The 22957-nt window shown below is 36.9% G+C and overlaps 1 protein-coding gene and 1 long non-coding RNA gene across 2 annotated transcripts; both read left to right on the top strand.

Moving 5' to 3' along the window:
• The first annotated feature begins 316 nt into the window (after positions 1–316).
• Positions 317–7417, top strand: LOC135155039 (uncharacterized). Its single transcript, XR_010294375.1, has 3 exons — positions 317–463; positions 3367–3486; positions 3845–7417. It is a non-coding gene; the product is annotated as an uncharacterized LOC135155039 (long non-coding RNA).
• Positions 7418–7667: 250 nt separating this feature from the next.
• On the top strand, positions 7668–20961 carry LOC129267445 (monocarboxylate transporter 3-like). The gene is made up of 6 exons (XM_064103250.1): positions 7668–7738; positions 13437–13642; positions 14261–14428; positions 15666–15806; positions 17125–18216; positions 19229–20961. The coding sequence occupies exons 1-6, from the start codon at positions 7668–7670 to the stop codon at positions 19372–19374; spliced, it is 1824 nt and encodes a 607-aa protein (XP_063959320.1). The 3' UTR covers positions 19375–20961.
• Positions 20962–22957: the final 1996 nt, after the last annotated feature.

Below are 22957 nucleotides of genomic sequence, written 5' to 3'. Positions count from 1 at the left end.
ATCCTACTTGCATACTAGTAGGCCTATATAACATATTTTCAGTAAAATTGTGAGACATGTTTTTAAATCCTATCCTTATATTAAAAAAAAGAATAAAGAGAAAGAAAAAAATTAAAAGACATAGAAAAGAAAAAGAAAGGAAGAAGAAATAAATATTTGAATTTTACTTTATTCAATTCCTTTACGTTAATAATATGATATATAAATGATGGCGAAAATAGTCAAATTGTCTGGTTGCCAAGTAAAAAGTAAGACCCCCCCCCCCTCCGAGCTCCCCGTACAAACGCACGGACTGTACCGTATACGTGTTTCCGGTTCCGCCATTTGAAAAAAAACGTTCGTAACTGCTCAGCTGAACCCGAAGCTTGATGAAGAAGGCCGTCAATATTTCAACAAAAACTAACAGAATATGGATCAGATTCGGACAACGACTTCTTAAGACATTCACACAACAGGCTAAACAGTAAGTTAGATCCATTTTTCGTAGTTTGGCGCGGCATGCACTTAAATTTCTTCGACTTTTTAATCATTACCGTACGGCCACTGCACTGCCGTTGTTCCCGATCGCTTATCGGGTGGGGGCTGATCTGCGGTGTGCGCGGCCGGGGACGGCCAACGGCTGGCTAAGTTAGTAGTATATTGATGGCGGCGGTGAGGATGTTTGTATTGTCATGATTGTAGCCAGGTCAGGGGTGGGCGCTAATGCAGTTTCGCACCGGCCGATTAATACCAGCATACCTCATCACCAATATTTGTTCCCAAATGTCATGACAAGTCTCTCAGACTCAGTCACATTTGAAGTCAATATATCCACCACTTTTCAAAATATCGTGATCGGGAATGGCTGTAGGCCTAGCCAGGCGGCTTCTAGAGAGTGAAAATCATTTACTAACGTAACTTCGTAAGGTCACTCTCATATGAAGCCAGGGATCCTTTCTCATATACCCACACAGAGGAAGCCAAAACTTGAAACTTTCACCCCCGGCCCCGAGATTTCTACTTTCCTTCTATTTATAGTTCTAAAAGATCTAGCCTAACGTTAGACCTAAATCATGTACATGGGATAAAACTTAATTTCCAACATTTCTACGCTCTCGTCGTTATTTTTGAAGAAGAAATTCATTCCAAAAAATGCGAAAAATATCATGATTAGACGGAAGAGACTTGCCCGATGTTTACGCCGCCATCTTGTTTTCTATTGTTCTTCGCCAACGTTACAGACGCGAACTTCGAGACCATGAACTCGATCTGATATTCTGAGTGACAGAGGTGGGATTTTATGGGGGTGGGGAATATAAAATTCATGCAACATCTTGATTTTTAAAAAGAATTAAAACTAATATTCTTACTTTACACAAAGTTTCATTTAGTTCCATGCTTTTATCAGTCTCAAAATTGGTGATTTAGAGCCAACATGAAGTTCCTCACACATATTTATAATTCGCTGCCGATTTCAAAACATTGCATGCGGATGCAATATTCGCGAGATACCGGGCCTGGTCTGACCCGACCGACCTCACACGCATGCGATGTATTGAATATTGATACGTGTGAGAAACTTCATGTTGGCTCTAAATCATCAATTTTGAGACGGATAGAGGCATGGAGAAGAACTGAAACTTTGTGTGCAGGAAGAATATTAGTTTTAATTTTTTTAAAGAGCGTGATGTTGCATGAATTTGATATCCCCCCCCCCCATAAGATCCCACTTTTTGTCACTCGGAATAAGACAGATCCAGTTCACGGTCTCAAAGTTTGGGTAGGTGGAGCGTAGTGTAGCAATAGTGAAGTGGAGTAGAGCCTGCACAAACTTCACTCGAGGTAGGCAATCCCACAAATTTAAAAGAGGTTTCTATAAAATCAAGTCCGGCCTTCTATGAACATGACAAACTTACGAAAAGATGTGAAGTCAATTCACCCTAAATATCATCAATATCCCTCAAATAGCTTCATTTAAGCACTAATTTCTCTTCCGGTTGATAAAATATGGATCCGTCTTTAATTTCCAAAATTGTTCGTCTAACTAGCTAAAGGACGCATGTTTTATCTACATATTAAAGACACTACATAGAAAAGACTAGGCACAAAGACTATTATACATGTAAATCGATGCAAAGCATTACGCGATGTCGGCAAAGTGCCCAATCTTCTTATTGTAAAGACTTTAGCGACAATAACAGACTGTGAGTAAGGTTGCTCCTCTACTTTTAATGTTTTCATTAGCGCTGTTGTCGGGAACAAAAATCCATGTCGACATGTCGCTTAAAAATTAATCCCGACATCGACAATGTCGACATGAAAAAGGGACCGTAATTTAGCCTGGGCTCCCTAACATAAAAAAAAAGCATTCGATCGTGGAACAACACTCTCAATCAAATATATTCACCTTGACACGAGTGATATCCCCACACTAGATCTATATAATACAGGCTCAGTTCAAGAATTGAGCTTCCAAAATCACCGATTTAATCCACATTTTTTTTCTGGAGAATCAAGTTTTTGTACCAGGATCCGGTTTCGAAAGCATTGCTCAATAACACTCGTAGCCAATTTGAGAATCACCAATTACAACAGTGATCATTGCTGCAAACGCAAGCTCCTCAATTTGACAATGAAAAGTAATGAAAATCGACCGATAATTTCAGTATCACTTCCGCGGCGATCCGTGCAACGATCTCCAAACGAATGAAGGGAAGTTTTCTGTGACTTCGTGATATGAAGTAAGCGCTCAATTGCGGCAGTCACAACTTTGACAAAAACACGTGTTCGCTGCTGCTCACGTTTATGTGAAAAGTAATGCATTGAGGAGCAACGTATTATCAAGCACGGTGAATAGCGCGCGATGGGTACATATTTCCGTGGATGGGTACGGTGAATGCTACTCTCGCTATAACGGGATATCGAGGGCGGCTCGATCGGGCAGGCCGGCCCTGCACTGACGTATTTCTACTGCCGCACAGCTCGCAGATATTCTTTAAGCTGAATAAACCTTTTAATCGCGCCAATTACTGTGGATAAATGCTTCTAACTTTTCAGCTAATCTTTACACTCGTGATTGTAGGCTAGACCCCTTTTTATTTTATGTTTACATGTCGATGTGGGTGCGTGCATGTCGACATGTCGGAATTTTGAAAATCCTTCGTATGTCGACATCAATGTCGATATGAGGCCTATCGACAACAGCACTAGTTTTCATTGATTTTATGTTGAATATTATTAAAGAATATGACTCTTTGCACCTGAATTGTAACACTGAAATATGGAAATGAAGAAGTTTTATCATGTATTTTTATTACATCATGTATTTGTATTAACCTGCAAATAAAATTTTACTATGTCACTCAAATTCATTTCATTTCATTAAAGATTCAAAGAGGGATCTCTGGATGATCGAGCAGCAAGTCCAGCATTATGTGGGAAAGATACTACAGGTGTACACAGAAAAGGCCATGTTCTTGTACAAGACACGGTTGGAGTTCATAAAAGGTGATTATATAGGCATTCACTTCAGTAGATATTATAATTACAAAATTAAGCAGATTGTATTCATGCAGTGGCATACAGTGTAATCCTTGTTAGAAGATGTAGATTTATTCTTCATTGTTTTATTAAAGAGTTTCAATATGTGCTTATGACAATTTGTTTGCATTATAAATTGTTTGTCACTCTTCGGCTTAGTTTGCTTTTATAAGCAAGAATATGCTAAGAGAGATAGCCGCAAGGACCTCATTATCCGATAGATGTGTACTTGTGAAAAGAGATCTAGATGGGGGCAAAACACTTTATTTCTTGTATTTTTATGTTGTTCATGTTATCGTAATGGTATGTGTTTTTTTTTCTACAGATTAAGCTGCCTCGTGCTATACAGACTTGGATAAAAACAAGCTGTCCAATGAATGGTGACTACTCAAGAGGAGCCAGAAAGTCAACTAAAGCCAGGGTATTTTGGGAGTTGATATGGCCGGGGAAGGGGGGAGGGGGGGTTTCCAGGGCCCCCCCCCTTCCTTGAGATCTTGACCGCACAATCGCGTCTAACATTGGCACATGGGTTGTCTAGGGCATAATTTACAAAATTAAATTGTAAATTATTTCACGCAAATTGTTAGTAAGTGATAATACTAATTTATGCGTAATTAGAATACAATATCATACTTTTTCCTCTATTGCATTGACTTTGTACACAAAATCACGTTTTTGAGCAATTTTTGGTATGACATGTACTTACATAATGTCACGTTATTACAGAACCACGTACCGGGTGACACAAGATTGGTCTCAAAAGATGCACAAGACTAGAAAGAGGCATGTTTTAAAAAAATTGTGCGACAGCATGGTCGCAAAATTTTTGGAAGGGGGGGGGGTCAAATTGGTCCAATTTAACTAAGGGTTAATAACTGGGAGGCTGTTAGCTGCCTTTTTACTTTCAAGTCTTGCACATCTTTTGAGACCAAATTTGTGATGCCTGGGTACGCTGTTCCGAAATTTCGCAACATTTTTATGTATTAATCCAACACAAATACTGTTTCTTGCTAAAAATTCACAATTAGTATACCAGTAATATACATTTATCAAGTCAAATTATTTAATTACATTTATAATCATAAAAGCTTTGATAAAGTATAAAAAAAAACAAAGAGTTGTATGTAGGCCTGGGACTTTCGGGTTTTTTCTCTTCGGGTACCCGTGGTAATTTTCGGGTGGGTACCTGAAAATCATGTCACTTGAAATATGACTGGTGGAAAAACCCCATAGGTGACGTCATCAAGCCAATGCGATGCAAGCCAATTTATGAATGAAAATATAGTAAGCATGCGCATTGCAAGCCTCCCGTGCCCCACGCAGTATTCCATCGAAACAAGTTTCAATACTCTGTCACCTCGTACCAAAATCGACCTAGAATTCCACTTTCCTATATATCATATGAATTATAAAAGGTTTTCTCACCGATACTGCACAGGTAAGCAAATTTTTATTCTTGCTTTTCCGTCAAAATCTTACGAAGTAGCATCGATATTACATCGTGTTCGTGAGTTTGTATCGCTACGTGAACAAAGTCAATTGATTTCCGGGTTTCGGAGCGTCAAATGCGCCAGCCAATCACGATCGTGTTCCCATTTTCGGTTTATGATGAACTAAAAATGGTAACAAGAACGTGATTGGCTGGTGCTTCGTAGGTCGATTTTGGTATGAGGTGACAGAGTATTGCAGACTTGTTTTGACGTAATACTGCGTGGGGCTGAGGCTTGCAATGCGCATGCTTACTATATTTTCATTCATAAATTGGTTTGCGTCGCAGTGGCTGGATGACGTCACTGCGCTGCAAAAGAAACATGGCGATGATTGAACGATCTCGGTCACATCATCATCACTTGAAAACTTGTATATTTATGGATATTTAGAGGGTAATTGGTGAAATTCAAAATGAGGCTTGTGTACTTTTGTAATGAGTTACAATCATGTCTTACACTACGCAATACAAATCAAATACATGTACATTATACTGGTGAGCAATTTTCGGGTATCGGGTATTGATTTTTCTACTCGGGTACCCGGGTTTTAGTCCCAGCCCTAGTTGTATGAAAATTTTCAAAAATAATGAAAGGTAAAAGAAAACAAGATTACAATGTCCATTGCAAGGGGGCTAGTCTAGCTATTCAGGATAATTGGGATTTTATTCAGTTTTTAATTGACATAACATTATGACAAGATCCCTCCATTTAGTGTATAAACAGCACATGGCCATGATTGAAATTCATATAACATTAAAGTATGCAAACCAGGCAGCTACATGTACATGTAGGACTCACTGCTTGTCAATTCTATTGTCTGCCAGGGTCAAGTGACATACAGTGCACATGTATAAGATGTGTGAAAGTACATAAGAAAATCAGCTTTTTATTTTTGTACTGTAACATTGGGTGAACTGGTGATCACTTTGGATATGATGCTCTTCATATTGGTTTATTTTATGTATATGAATTTTTGGATAATCATTAAGAATTAAAGCCATTTACTTAATATATGGGAGCATAAGCCCATCAAAGAACAGAATTATGTCATGTACAGCTAATTCATTTTGCGTGATATTACAATTGTAATTGTTTACTTGAGCAAGTAATTTGAATTGCTGCATGACCTAAACAATGACATGTTCCAATTCGAATAGTAACATGACCTAAAGAAGAGTTACTCCACCTCGATTGAGAGTGCTTATGTTAAATAATTGATGTTGCTACTTCAAATAATTGAGGTCAATCAAATTGGTCATAATTATTCAAGTCAATTTTGAGCTATATGTCATAATTAATTAGGTCATATACTAATTGAAATTACTAAATGACTCGAGTAGGTATGAATTCACATTGCCACATGACCTTAATTATTTTATGTAGCAACATCAAGTATTGAACGTCATTTAGTTATCAATTATGACATGTAGCAAATCAAATTACATGCCGCAATTTCGTGTTTATGATGGGCTCATGCTTACATTCATATATAACCCTTCAATACGTAGTTGGAGCAATTCTTAGACAAGAAGACTGTGTAAAATGATATGCCTATTCAATGTCAAAAAGGTTAATGTCTCAATAGATTTGATCTACGTTTTGGCAAAGTAATCTTATGTTCATATTTTTTCTAACCTATGGTGAACGTTCTAAATCATGTGAAATTCATTCAAAAATATCTTTCAGTATTTATGGACTTAAGTGAATTCTGAGCAAAATGAAGTGATTATGATTACGTTCATGTACTTTAAGTTTATACTGGTGATCAACACATCATAATTTCATCCCTTACTGTATGTGCACCATGCATTATCTGTACATGCAGAAGTGGTTATCCATTGTTTCATAACATGGTTGAGTAAAGGATGTTCTGCTTTTAGTATTAAGCCAATCGGGTGTTGACAAGAAGGGGAAAATGCAATTGCTCAGCTATTACAGTTTTTTTTGCAACCATAATACTGGTTAAGCCTTGGTTACATTCGCCGGCTCGTGGCCTTACGTCGAGTCAAAATTAACAGTCTTAATCATCCTTGTACCAGCTACTACCAGCTACACGTGGGTGGTTTGTACAGGAATACCTAAAACTGCTGATTTTGTCTCGCCGTAAGGCAACCGGTCAAGGAATGTGACCAAGGTATTAATAATAATCGCTTATTGTTGTGTTAGAGGGAAGGATTCTGGGTCGAATCTAGCTTTCTTTATGTGATCTCAAAATGGCAGCAATGTATGAATAGTGAAAGTAGTTCATGTGGCATCTCAATGTTCATGGATATAAATCTTTGTACATGTCTTATCCTAAAGATGAAATGTTACTGCATTATTCTAGCAGTCATTTATGATATCAAAGATGTTCTATACTGTGCATAATACAGCTCATACATAATAAAGGTATGTGAATATGCTTTTAACGTCTTTGCAAATTTGTGGGTTTTTTCACGCCTCTTTTCATTAGTCAAGATGTCAAAGTTGTTGTGCTGGATCACAGGAAATTCTTACAAACTACTACGCCTAACAAACCAGTGCAGGACGGTGTCGTGAGAAAATCGCACAGACTACTACAGGACAATACCATAGGATTGTCACAGGAAATCAACAAGAATACCCCTGCAGGATTACCACAGTAAAGTATCACAAGAAGGCTGCAGGATGAGACCAATAATGCCACAGAAGATATCAAAGATCAGTATCACAGGAATACCACAGGACAGTACTGCAGGAATTGTCCTGCGGTAAGGTCTCTTGGTATTCCTGCAGTACTGTCCTGTAGTACTGTTCTGTAGTACTTTCCTGTGATACTGGTCTGCGGAATTCCTAAAGTACTGTCCTGTCATACTGTCCTGTGATACTATTTATCACCACAGGATAGTATCACAGGACAGTACTACAGGAATACCAGACCAGTATCACAGGACAGTACTACAGGAATACCAGACCAGTATCACAGGACAGTACTACAGGAATACCAGACCAGTATCACAGGACAGTACTACAGGAATACCAGACCAGTATCACAGGACAGTACTACAGGAATACCAGTCCAGTATCACAGGACAGTACTACAGGACACAGTACCAGAAGCCTGCGGTACTCCTGTAGTACTGTCCTGCGATACTGTTCTGTAGTACTTCCCTGTGATACTGGTCTGCGGTATTCCTGTAGTACTGTCCTGTCATACTGTCCTGTCATACTATCCTGTCATACTGTCCTGTCATACTATCATGTGATACTATCCTGTGATACTATCCTGTGATACTGTCCTGTAGTACTAATAGTAGTGTGGTAGTGGTTGTAGCGGTTGTAGCGGTTGTGGTGATCGTGTCCTGTCATACTTCCTGCCATACTTATGCGGTTATTACCACAGGAAGTATCACAGGACACGGACCTGTTGTACTCCTGTTGTACATTTCTGTAGTACCGTCCCAAATTACGTGCACGTAATTCCTGCAGTACTTTCCTGCGATACTTCCTGCAGTACATATCACAGAGTACTACAGGAATTTTTTGTAAGGGTTGTGAAATATAAAATGGCCCCTATAGGCCCCTACAGTACTATCTACAATGTAAATGGGGAATTTTGTGAGAATTTGGATTTTGATTAACTATGAAATCAAAATAATCATGTTGTATGGGTAAAGTATATTTGTAAAAAATGTTTTTTTTTTCTCTATTTATCCTCAATTGAGGTACTTTGTTGTCCACAAAAAAATCAAAATATACAAGTTTTTACATGAACAAAATTCATATCATATCGCTCAACAATTTTTTACAAAACAAAATCCAATAAAAAATGCTTCTTACACTACCAGTCACAATTCCTCGGCCCGCTATCACCCGTCGAAAACCAGAGAACCATAGATTCAGTGGACTGAATCCATTGCTATCCGGCTCCAACAGGCCAGCCAACAACGAACCAAAGAACCGTGACCGGTAGAGTTTACACTCGAAGTAATAGCGCATCTTCTGCAATTCAGTTTCATTTAAAGCGACCTTTAATTGGCAAATCATGGGGAAATCAAAGCTAATCTCGGAACAGAGAAGGGATTAAAGTCTTTCACTTGGCTGCATGGCTGGGGTGTTATGTAATAGACGCCGGCATGTCTGCGAGGTCTATAGGAGTGTGTGTGTGTGTATTTGAGTTTTGTCAGACGTGTATCAATCAGATATGATTATTTACGTCTGGGACCGACCTTTAACGTCACCATCCGAGAGACGTGACCAGGGCTCGAACCCCGAACCTCTGCATCAATTTGTAACTTCCCCACATAGCTTGGATTACAGGCGCTCGCCACAACGCCCAGTTGTGGCGAGCAACTGGGCGAGTTGTGGCGAGGAGAGGAGGGCAATTAGTTAGTAGACTAACCAACCAGAAGTAAATTGCTTGTTTTCACTTTTGAAACATGTAACATCACAGAGGTTATTTAGTTTGGTTTTGCAATCAAGAGACACGCTATGAGTCTAGGAATTGGGATTGTTGGAAACTGGAACTGCGATGATCCGAAGTAAATAACCATCAAGAGTTCGGTCAAATTCGTGCTGTACGAACTTTTATCGCATTAGTCCGACTGGCGCTCATGACGGACAGATTATATTAAGCAAGTCAATTGGCCTTTTGCAAATTTCGTACTGAATCAATATCCCCATGATTTGTCAGTGGCTGGGCCCTTTAATCTTTTCTGATTATACTTCAAACTTAGTAAACTTCCAAATGTTTCAATAGGTAGTATCCAAGTAACACATGTTTCTTTTTATCATTGCATTCTTTGACAGAATTCTTATATAGAGTAAATTGGGCATAAACAAGTTTTGTTTTTTGGTACCCTACAGTATGTCATATCCTATGATAATCGGGTTATAAGACACGAAACTATTTTCCAAAATATCTTGACGTTTTTGCACGACAATTGGCTAGTTAGAAACATGACTTTTTGTGAGATATAGCATTTATTCTGCCATGGAGGTAATACAAACTGTATTTTGATATTCAGAATAGCCGTTACAATTCCTAACTACAATACGTAACACGCGTATAGGGACACTTTTTCACAAGAGTGAGAATAATAAAATGCATGTAACTGATATGTATGAGTAAAAATATTGTTTTTAACATGATTTCTAACTAAATAAATCATATATTGGTCATGGGTGTAATGAATGCTGTCTTTTGTAATTCAGAATGGCTGCCATATGCCCTAAAAGTATTATGTACATTGTAACTGGGGACATATAATTTTGACAGAATTTGGTTTTGCTTGACTATAAATATTCAACTTCTTATTTTTCCCTATATTCAGGGTAACAGCACATTCCATGATTTCTTAATCACAGCAGATGGCACATCATTGTAAAGAAGAATAATCAAGTTTTTAAATGATACCACTTTCAACTGTTATACCTCTGTAACCAAAAATATATCATCCCTGAAAATTGAGTTGCAGAACTGTTTTGAGGGATTTTACTTGGATGTAATATCATTGTTTACCAGTTCTGAACAAGATTAATTAAGTGTGAAATCCTACTTGATAACCTCATCCCAACATCTTTTTAAGCTAAGACATTATAACACTTTTGAGCAGTGGCTAGTCTAGTCCCTTCTTTAGGCTCGCTTTGATATGTTCAGCATGCTTAATGATCTGTTACAGATTCTTCTGTCAGAGCTATTAAGGATTGTTTGTTGTAGGGACATATAAAATGTATTTGCAAATGCCCTTTATGGCAATGAACAACAAAAATGTCTTTGTCAACAATCATGACAATTGGTAAATCAAAACAGCAGTATCATTCAGGACTCTGAACAAACGACATTTTTTTTAATTACATACAATTAATACATTTTTTTCGTCTGCTGTTCTGCACACCAAGGACATCTTTATTTAAACTGTTCTGGGCCGGTGCGCAAAAAACGGTGCGCAAAAAAAAAAAATGGTGCGCAAAAATCCAGTGCGCAAATACATGGTGCGCAAAAACCGGTGAGCAAAAAAACCGGTGCGCAAAATTGTATACGCTTGCCCTCACGTCCAATCATCCTCAAATGAACTATCTAATATATCCTACGAAAAAGGAAAGACATTCTGCAAATAAAAAAAGGAGAAAACTTCTGAAGGGATCGGGTATTGTCATCGTTGAAGTTCTTACTGCAAGAAATCAAAGAACAAAAGAGAACACATAAAAAATTGTGCAGTGTTGGTCATCAAAAGCCTCATCTTCAAGTATTAATTCTAGAAAAGTAAATGGTAAAAACTGTCACAATATAATAAGGAAAAATATACACATCTATCTATCTAAATATATATCTTGCCATGCAGCTATCTATCCATCCATCCATCTCTGAAAAAAATGAACTTACCAGCAAAATACACTATATACACATATTTGTTATGTTAACACATTTTGGTGGTTTGCGATGGTTGATCATATTTTTCATTGCATTGTTAATCTCACAACACGAAATGAGTTAGTTTATAATATATAGACCTCCATGTAATAACAAATGTATATTCTCAATTTATTATGAATAACTTTTATAAAACCAATGGCTATTTCATTTGCAATTGTAATAGGCCTATTTCATTTTACAATCAAGACGTGCTGGCGTTTTAAATCTTATTCTGTTTGTTTTTATTATTGCTAATTTCTTTTCATTTATTCTATGTACTTGTTTATTTAATTGTGCATATATTTGTTCGTTTAAATCAATGCTTTGTTGTCCATTAAGTTATTGATCTAATCATTCATAAATTAATGTATATATATGTCTTGATATTTTTATTTGAAATATTTTTGTCCAATTTAGTGCAGTGGAATAAACGCGTGAAAACCGTGTGAAACATTATTGTTTCACAGTTTTTTTTTTGGCCTGTGTATTCATGATCAGACTGTTCGTTTCCATTGGGTAAAATGCACAACAAACATTATTCCTGCTAGTCTGGCATGAATATTAGTGGAATTACATTATTTATTATTTTACCTTAATTCTAGCAACAAGGCATAATTATGTGGTAAACCAAAAAAAATATGAAACAAAATGGTCATAGACAAATTGGTGATTAGACGAAATGATGATTGGACCAAATGGTTTTTAGACGAAACGTTGATGGACGGAGGGCATTATACTAAATAAAAGTAGACCATGTGATGAGTAGACGAATTGGCAATTTACCTTCACCTCCATTCATTGACTCTATATTTTTCATGTTTACCACGTCCAAGGTCAGAAGAATGAGGTGGAATTGCTATCATGCGTGTCATGACAAGCAACAATATTTATTATTTAAAAAAAAACACCTCCGTCCATGTATGATTCCATGTTTCGAATATTCGTCATCCCTGTTCTTCTTCTATCAAACATGATCATAAATCGAAACGAACAAAAGGAGATCACTACGCCTGTGCATCGATGAACACCAAAAATGATCGTTGCTGGTGATATGAATTGATGGTATTCCTAATATTATTGTGGTTTGTGTGAGTACACATGGCATCAAAATGGACAAAGTTCACGCGTGGATTCGGCTGATATATAAAAAAAAAAACAGCAGATTGAGAGGAAAAGCTGAGTGAACCCTTGGTAAGGTTGATGCATGTAGGCGGGGATTGCCTTGCTAGAATGAGAGTTGATTTTGAATACCGACAACTATTATTCCCTTTCAGTTTTGTGTAATTCATATGTAAGCTCCAAATTAAAATACCAATGTAATACATGCCTAGATATTAAGCCAATAGAGGGTGGAAGTATATCCTGAGGAAGATATCTCACTTGTGTGCTGGTCGGTTATATGGGTCTGTTGTATCATCAGTTCAATGTTTTCATTGAAAAATATGACTAAAGTCTACATTTTATAATGTTAATTTTATACACTGAAACATAGCTTCGTTATATTTTGAATCATTGCATTTCCGTATAATCGTGAAACTTGCAGAATCTGAAACAATATAATAATATATGAATTATTTTAAGTTGACAATTTACTTTATTTTGAGGCATTAGGAACTGCAATAATCTGTAGTCTTTTATTATTCTTATAAGAATAATAATTAAAATAACCTACAGATTATAACAGTTCCTAATGCCTCAAAATTAAGTAAATTATAAATTTAAAATAATTCATATAATCCAAAGAATAAAAGAAAAGTTATGTAAGAACAACTGTGTCTGTATGTGTGCAATATAAATAAGTGATATCGTGTATGCACGCTCTTTGAATCGGAGTCAATCTCCGGTCGCAAGCTTCCCGCGTTGCTGCTTTGCGATTTTCTTATTTCGCTGCGTGCGAATGATTGATAAAAGAAGTAGATCACGATCCAAACTTCAATTTTCTTTGTGTGTGAAATCCTCCAATAATACCTCCATATATATATATATATATATATATATATATATGTGTCTATATATATGTTTTTTTTTACTTATCTTTCCTTTTTTCTTCTCAGAGGATTCACCAAATACTCCAAACTCCCGCCTTCCGATTCCTCGCAAGATATTGTCCCCTACCATGAAGAGGAGCCTGAACCAATCACAAACGGTCATTCCAAAACACAGGAAGTCAGTCAGCACGCGCAGAACGGGAGCAGAGTTCAAAGGCCGTCAGGGAAGGATCCGAGGTCATCCGCAAATAAACCTCCGGCTACTGATGGAGGTAGGAATTTAAAATGAAATATGGTAACTTTATAGGGAACGAATATAGTTTTTAATAATCCATACATTCTTTAAATTATATTATACAAATAATGAGTGGAAGATTTTAATTTTTGGAAAGTTTCAACATGATTTTGACAACATTTTGTACTTTTTTTATTTTTCAAACTATTTTATGAGGACATTTATCGCCACATAGGCTATTAGTGGCTACATTTTGGCAAAAGGGGTTAAAATTGAACAAAGGCTAAAATTACATTTCTGGTCTTTAAAGGATTTCAAACTTTAGTTTAGATCTATACGTTAGTAGTTATTTGCTTGAAAGCCCAACACTCATGCACCAACTCATCAGTCCTCTTTATCTTCCTCTCTCTGTTCACCTCGTCCTACTAGCAGGACGTCCAGATCTAGTCTAGTCGAACTTTTGAATAGCAGTTAGGATACACGCCAACATAATTGTAAAATGATTCATAATGCATTAATGGATTTCAATAGAATTGGTTGTAAAATTTGTAAGATTGCTCTTAAATTTTAAATGTTAATGTAACAAATTGTGTTCAGATGTGGCCTGTGAACGTTATCTAAAGATTTATTTTCTATTTCATCCTTCGTTGGTTAGGTTATGGATGGTTCATCTTGTTGGCAGCTCACTGCACGCTCATCTTCAGAGAAGGTATTGCTAAGTGCCTTGGTGTTTTCCTGCCAACTTTCCGAACATATTTCGATGTGTCGACGTCTCTGATTGGTTGGATTAGTTCTCTCTGCGTCACGTTTGCTGATTTTACAGGTACAAAAGAAAGGTGTCCTGTCAAAATAATGTAAAGTGTCGAAGGCAGCCATCATAATCATACAGGCAAGATAGGGGATGAAACGGGGAAAGAAAACAAAAGAACAAAATAAGATAATTAAAAGAGGGAGTTTTTGTGTGGTTTAACTTTTCAAAACCCATATTATGCAATTGAAAAAAATAAAGCCAATTTTAGGTCGCCCCCCCCCCTCCTATCAAAATCATTGCAACCCCCGGGATTAATCCCTCCATTGGCTACCCATAAAAAAACTCAGATTCCTCTTCTGCTTCTTGGTCATCAATTCAGAAACGACCTTGCTCAAATAAATCGTCAGAAAGTCGTTTCTAATAACGTTTGAATATATCCCTATCACATATCTTCTTTTTCTCCTTTTGTTCTCAGCTATTTTTGCTAGAGTCAATTGTTCTTGTCATAAACTTAAGTAAACTCAGTGAATTATAATTCAGCATTAGATTTCCTCTTACCCCACTTGAACATGCTAGCCTTTGCTCTAAAAAGCACACACAGACCACGAGGGTAAGCGGGGTGTAAATAAAAAATATTTCCCTTTTTCTCCTTGTATTCTCAGCTTTATTCGCTAAAGTCAACACTGTTCTTGCCATAAACCTAACTAAACTCGGTGGATTCTGGCACATGTTAGCCTTTACTCTAAAAATCACACACAGACAACGTGGATAAGCGGTGTAAAATATGTAGGAAAAGGATAACGCATGCATTTTCTCTTTTTATTGCTAAGAATGGTCAAGGTACATTTTTCGGTATCATTTGGTAATTTCTACTTGTTCTAGGCACCCTAGTTTTCTGTTTTCTGAAAGGCTTAATCCATGTTCTTCTGTGTTCTTGACCAGTGACAAGTGATAAAACAATTGTATATAGGGATAAGCTCAGGAAAGCGTAAATTACAGGCAGATAAAGTGTGGCAAATATATGCCAAAGTAGAAATAAAATAAAAGTAGATGGAAATGTCTTTGATTGGCAGCTTTTTTACTGAAAAAAACGCAAATTCGTTCAATTATAACTGCTTTGATTTTCATGATTTTCACTCCATAAATTTTTCCCGTAATTTAATATTTCTTGGTTAAAAATTGAATTTTCCGTGAAATTCCTTCAATTTTGCTTTCCTCGAAAAAATCCGTTAAATTGTTTTACTCACGCAGTTTGGGGACCGTTAACTCATTGGTTCTTTTTATCTTAATGGTGTCATATTTCGTACAGGTTTGATTAGTGGTCCGTTATGCAGACGGTTTGGTTGTCGTCCCATCGCCATGGCTGGAGGATTCTTTGGTGGCACTGGCCTCATACTGGCAGCTGGTACCACTGAAGTCAGTCAGCTATCATTATGTCTATCACTGTCAGGTAATAGGGGATTTTAGCAATCACTTCGTCTGCGCTTTCTATAACGCCGATTATATTTTGTAAAAAAAGCCCTTTTAACAAAGCAGCCTTTGTTGAAAATCGATGAATCAAAATAGTAGTCATTGTAGTCATGGACTCTAAAAATTGACATATTTGCAATTTTTCGTCTGTTCTGAATCTTAAGACGATGTGCTGTTCGGGTCCACAACTTTTGGCAATGACCTCTTATCCGTCCATTGTGTTTTGACGGGCCTTTTCAATATAATTCTTAACGTTTCAGAAAGCGTCTGCGAAGTGGATGCTAAAATGTGCAAATAAATCTATCCACACAGACATAGAGATCGGAAGCGATTACGTCACAAAAAATGCCCTATAAGGGTATTTCAGCATTTTGTAACCATATGTCGGCGGAGTATGATGAAAAACATCCACCTTACAGTCGCTATGCCCCAATTCATGTCATATTTGTTAGATGGGTGTTTCTATCGTGTTCTACCAAAATATAGTCATGAAAAATGTTGAAATGCACTTTTAATGGCATTACACTTTGTAATTAGAAATTGCTAAACTTGTTTATAAAGTTTATGATGAAAAACATCCACCAAACAGCCACCATGCGCCCCAATTCATGTCACATTTGATAGATGGATGTATTTATCGTGTTCTACCTAAATGGAGACATGAAAAATGTTGAAATGCAAGTTTTGATGGCATCACATTTCGTAACTGGAAATTGCAATACCTGTTTGTAAGGAGAGGGGCATACTGATGTTGCATACGTGCCTCTTCTTTGTAAGCGGTGCTTTATTTTATCAGCGTTGTAGTTACAGCTATCAAGGTCGTATCTCTCACCAAAAAACCATAGCACCACGGCAAAAGTCTGAGTCGCGTCCTCCGCGTAATGGCGTTAGGGAGTTTGCGCTCCTCGATGAACATGCACGGAGGGTCCGAAAGCAATGAAAATATGTTGTCAATTCCCTACATGACAAAGAACAAGCATAACTTATGTTTGAAAAAAAAAGATGTGCCATTTGCTGTTTGTGAGTTGCTTAAGAAATGTTGAGTGTTTTTTTTTTCTTCATACCAATCGCTATTTCATCAGGCACGAATTGTCATTTCTTTAATTACTGACCTCAACTGTGGGATATAAAGCGGGTGCAATAGTTAAGATAGTAACACAATTGCATAGAATGTCATATTACAGCAAATAAGACTTAGATTAATATTACTCGATCTTATGAAAAGCAATACAAAATATATCATCGATGCTGTTATACGATTTTCTTGAAATTATACCACACTTTTGTTTTGATCACAGGTATCGGGCTTGGCCTTGCTTTAACACCAAGTCTAACTATGGTCGGACACTACTTTGAAAAAAGATACAGTCTCGCCAACGGTCTATCGTACGCAGGATCTGGAGTTGGAATCCTGGTACTAGCGCCATTAGCACAGATCCTTATAGACACATATGGCTGGCGAGGAGGTCTCTTCATTATGGGGGCGTTGTGCTTCCATGTCAGTGTGTGTGGCGCCCTCTTGCGTCCAATCAAAGTCAGACGTTCCGATAGACGGCGAAAAGACAAGATGGAGTATAAATCGGTTGAGGTTGAATCCGACGACTGTGTTGACGAAAAAGAATATGTTTCGAAAGGAATAATGTGTGATCTCGGCCCAGAGGATAATGATGAAGACGAAGATGATGATAGACCTATTCCGATGAACAATGGTTTTAAAGAGAGCCAGTATCAATCTAACGAATCTTTTGAGCTAAAACATATAAAGCAAAGCGAAACAGGAAACACATACGAGGAAAGCGAGGGGTGTTTAGGCAATGGTGAAGAACGATCAGTAACTGATGTCGAAAAATGTGCAAATATAGAAAGTAACGATGACGACGACAACGAGCCTTCGGAGACAAGGGCCGAACGTTGCCACTCACTTCTTGGCCTATCTCTATTCAAGGACGTATACTTTATCATACTAATGATAGTGCAATTCTGTGGGCGATTTGTCTATATGGGTTGGCTTATATACCTCGTTCCACATGCCCAGGAAAAGGGGATTGCTCCTCTCCAAGCCACCTTTATAGCATCTGTCGCCGGTGTCTCAAACATTGTCGCTCGGGCCGGTCACGGTTTGATAGTTGACTATAAACTACTTACTGCTGCTCAACTTCTTACTATAGCTTCCTTCATGTCAGCTTTGCCTATGTTGCTTGACCCTGCGTTGAATACATATGGTGTCCTCATCGCAGCCTCTCTAACCTATGGAGCTGCTAGTGGTGTGTTCTTCCCTATTGCCGTAGTTGTTATCAAACAGTCGATAGGTATGGAAAGGTTTCCTAATGCTCTTGGCTGGTCGTACGGATTCGCTGGGATCGGACGGATGTCGGCTGGCTTCCTCACAGGTATATAAATATGTATATACATACTTCTCCAATCATCAGGGCCTCGTAACACTAGGGTTTTCGATTAATCTCTAAATGAAATGACCTATCAAGACCATCGTTGCACTCGCATTTTGCTCAAAACACTGACTAGGAACCAATCAGAAATCTACTTTCAAAATAGCTTTTAATCGCTATTCTTTGTGTTATGGGGCCCTGAAATACTACAAAAATACTTTAGAGATCTTAACAGGTAAATCAAAATTGGTATACGCACCCACATAACTGCTGTCATCCGAATGCTAAATCATATACTCCTCACAGGTGTATGAAATGTGTACGCAACCATTCTTCTTAAATCATCTTGGTTACGAGAACATAATTGTAACTTTGCCTTTAAGGGCCTTGCATATTAACTTAAAGTAGGGATCGTCACAACTATATGAAATGGATATACGCATCCAAACTACTGCATAAACTTAGACCGGTGGTCTTTTCACCCCCCCCCCTCCCTCCCTTGCTCCCTCTCGACATGTTTTGCGATATATCCGATTCGCGAAATGTTTTTACTGCGCCGCTCGCTGACTTTTTACTTTAGAGTCTCGCGTAACTTTGAGACCAGATTTGTGATGCGGCTACGAAATTATGCAACATTATGTAAGTGCATGTCAGACCGAAAAACGTATATGTACGAAGAAAGTACAAAATTCATCAATGAATAATCATTATCACTTTTAGCGACAACAGTCATTTCTTTTGATGAAATTTAAGACTGAAATAATGTCCCCGATAAATTATGTTGAAAAAACAATGAAAAAAAATGAAATAAAGAAATACATAAAGAAAAATAAAAAACAATAAAAAATTACGTACACAATAGATTTTTGTAGCGGATTTGTTTTTTTGTTCTTCATTTGTACTTGTTAGGAATTCATGAATTAATTATTTCCTATTTGAAAAATATATTTATTTTTTCCTCCACGAAAATGAATTTTGATGACTTTTGATATCCAAACTTGTTTTCTAACTGCAGGTTGGCTGTTTGATCACTTTGGAAGTTATGACCAATCCTTTATCCTCCTTGGGATCATACAGACATTCGCATCAGCATTGCTCATCATCTTACTATGCCTCAATAAGCGGAAAATGAAGAAGGAGAAGGAGGAAAATAAACCTTAATATTATTTAATTCAACCTTGTCACCAATATATCTTCCTTATACTGTCATGGTAGACATATTACATTGTGGTTTATACCGATGGCAACCCTGGACCATTATCTTCTTGTCCTTTACTTTTTAAATTTTGTGCATGTACAAATTGGGTAACAAATAAAGGGAGTTTTTTTTACTAAGATATTCCGTGGCAGAAGGTTCAAACAGCATTGCTTAGAATTATGCTAATACTTAAACGTACATTGTTTTGGTGATATTTCATCAAATAGAAATGATCGTTTCCTCTCATCCCGATAATATATAGCACTATGTACCTTTGGGAATGGGGTGGCGTGAGTGAGAACGCTAGGCTATCGTGAAGTGCAAATCATGTGCCCGCGCGCGCGAGCACACACACACCCTCACGCACGCACGCGCCAACTTATCTTATTCCCCAAGAACGCAAAACCACACTCTAAAAAGTAAAGTGCTAATCCAGCACCAAAGGAGCTTGTATAGTGACTGCACTTCGGAGTGCTGAGTTTGTAATGTAAATTTGAACTAGAAAATGAGCACTCCGAAGTGCACTCACTATACATGCTATACAAGCTCTTAGTAAGTGCTACATGTAAGTTGGCACTTCATTTTTAGAGTGCATTACAAGCAAGAAATTTCAATGTATTTAATACATGTAGGGCATGTTATCTTAAGAAAAAAGGTTCATGATATCACTAAATACAATCAGTATGTGAATGGTACATTTAGTTAGGTGGGTGTTGCAAATATACTTAAAAATTTACCTTCTTCTTAAAGGTGATTGCCTTTTTATGATGTATCTATTTCTTCAAAACTCCACGTGTTGTGTGGTATAGAAAGTTTCAACCAATCACCTACTCTGCGTGTGGGCCGGGCAGATGCTTAGTTGCATACAACTGTCGTTTTACGTACTTAATATAACGAAGGTGCATTGCAAAAACTCAGGTATTGATTTAACACCAGCCTGGAATATATATTCCACACCAGAGAAGTGTTAAACAACACCAGTTTGGTTTTGGTCTAACACCAGATAGCTGTTTATACAACACCAATTAGTATTAAAACAGCATCGGTTTGATTCCAAACTGATGTTGTTTCAATACTTCTCTGGTGTGGACATATATAGATTCCGGTCTGGTGTTAAATCAACACCGGAGTTTTTGCAGTGTGGCACTATGATTTAGTATAGTAAACAAAAGGAAAGAAGAGGAGAAAAGATATAGAAGGGACGTGGAAAGGAATAGTGAGCGAGTTAGTTCAGTCGTTAGAGCGTCTGCATGTCGAACCTAACGTCGTGGGTTTGAATCCACCCCGGGCCGGCGAATGAAGTCTGCGTTGTGTGTAAAACTGCCCCTCCCTTGTTGCATAAATGTATGGCTATGATACAGAGGAAAACAATATGTTCCTCGGATAGGACTTTAATTGGAGGCCGCCTGAAGAGGAGAGTCACCGCCTTTTCACGTTAAGAACCTGCTGCACTATTGGTACAAGAGTAGGAAAAACCCTGGTAGAGTAGTCCACCTGGACATCCCCTCCCCCCATCACTGTTTTATCGAGAGGAGAGTCCATCGGGTCATAAAAAAAATAATAACATGAATGAAATAAGAATAAAGATCTGACACCACATACTTCTATATTACCTATTCTTCTAACCAATTTTTAAATATCGACGTTAGCTGTTTCGTCTTGTGCCCCATCTTTTCTTTCGTCGCCACCGTCCATTATCAATATATCAATATAATTATACATAATTATATATTTATATATATATATATATATATATATATATATATATATATATATATATATATATATATATATAAATTTGTTTAATTTGGAGTTGATTTCAAATGACCCCCCCCCCCTTTATCTATTGCGTGTGGAATTCAATTCTATTTTATTAACATTTTGCCTATTCATGATAATTTTTTTTTATAACATTGTATATACAAAGAATTATAAAGTAGTTTGTAGGAGTACAAATTAGTCTTAGTGTAGATCTTTTTTTCTAAGGGTGATACAAATGGACGTATACTGGGTAAATACTATGTTTTTATTTAAAAGCGGGATAAAATGTGATGAGGGTATTTACTTAACCATAATTGTTCACCCGAAAAGCACACTCGATTGGCTATTGGCGTGGTGATTTTTGGCGAAAAGAATTATATCGTAAACTAAAGTAATCACTGGCGTAAATCCGAGCGGCAAACCTGTAGTTCGGGGGGGGGGGGGGGCTGGGGATATGATATATTGTTTTGTTCCCCCACCCCCACTTAAATAGAATGACATCTCGGATTTACGCCAATGAAACTAACAGCATGGTTATTAATTATGATAATCATAAGTTTTATTACTATTATCATCAATGTACAAACTAATATTGGTGCTGTCATTGCTATTGTATCTTTATAACTGGTTATATATAGTTATTGGTTTTATTATTTTATATATGTGCGATACAAACTACTTATAATTATATAGGCCCCTAATCATTTTCCGAATTTTTTTCCAAGTATATTGGAACTTTTTTAATATCATTTTCCTTTTGGACTGTTCATAATGTACACAGCATATTTTAAAGCTTAAACACGTCGAAGCAAACTAGTTTATTGTTATTATTATTATTACTATCATCATTATTATTATTAACATTATTATTATCATTATTATGTAATTTTGCATCTATTAACCTTGACTATGCGACTTATATGACAGTTTTGTTTCCTTTCTTGCATTAAATTTTTTACCTACGACGAAAAATTAACAAATTATCCAATATTCTCCTTTTCAATATGTTATATGAATATTTTTTGACGACCCTTTAGGGTGAGATGTGCTTTATGATATAATGTGGCATCAATTCTGACGATAAATCAAAATTATGAATGTAAATAACGTTATACCAAAATGAACACTAGCTATGAATAATAACTAATAATGCATTCGGTAACATAAAGCAAAATATAAACATCGCACTAGTGTTTCCATTACTAAAATACACAGACGGGCGTATAGCGCAAAGCAACATTTATGTTTCGAAGTTGTTCTTTTTTTAAACCCTTCCTTATTTCATATCAAAAGTAGGTATTTCATTGTTGATAATGACGATGAAAATGGATTTTCGCTCCCAAGTTATGTGCGAAAAGTATATAGACTAAATGGCAATTGTTGATATAGTATTAATGAATGGGGAAGCCATGCAAGTTGAAATGCACTTTGTACATGTTGTATGTGTCAAAGCATTAGCTTAAAGATGGTTGAATTATCAGAAGTTTTTATTCGTAGATAGATGATATAAGAAATATTCGGAGGTAAGGATATTTGCTGTGAGCTTTCCTGACTTGGATAAGTAGGTGAAAGCAAAAAACTTTCTGGTGTTCACTCGCGATGCATGTCTAATCGTGTTCAATTTCAGTGCAATACTTTGTAAACTTTCAATACTTCTTTTTTGCTATTAATGATAAAAGTGCCTTTTGTATTATCGTTTCATCCTCTGATATCTCACATTATATGTGTAACCGTTACTGAATGTTAAATTGAAATGTCAATAGTATACCAGTGCAGTGCTGAAGT

The sequence above is a fragment of the Lytechinus pictus genome, chromosome 8 (assembly GCF_037042905.1).
Source record: "Lytechinus pictus isolate F3 Inbred chromosome 8, Lp3.0, whole genome shotgun sequence".
Taxonomy (NCBI): Eukaryota; Metazoa; Echinodermata; class Echinoidea; order Temnopleuroida; family Toxopneustidae; genus Lytechinus; species Lytechinus pictus.
This window is presented reverse-complemented; position numbering and strand designations above follow the sequence as displayed.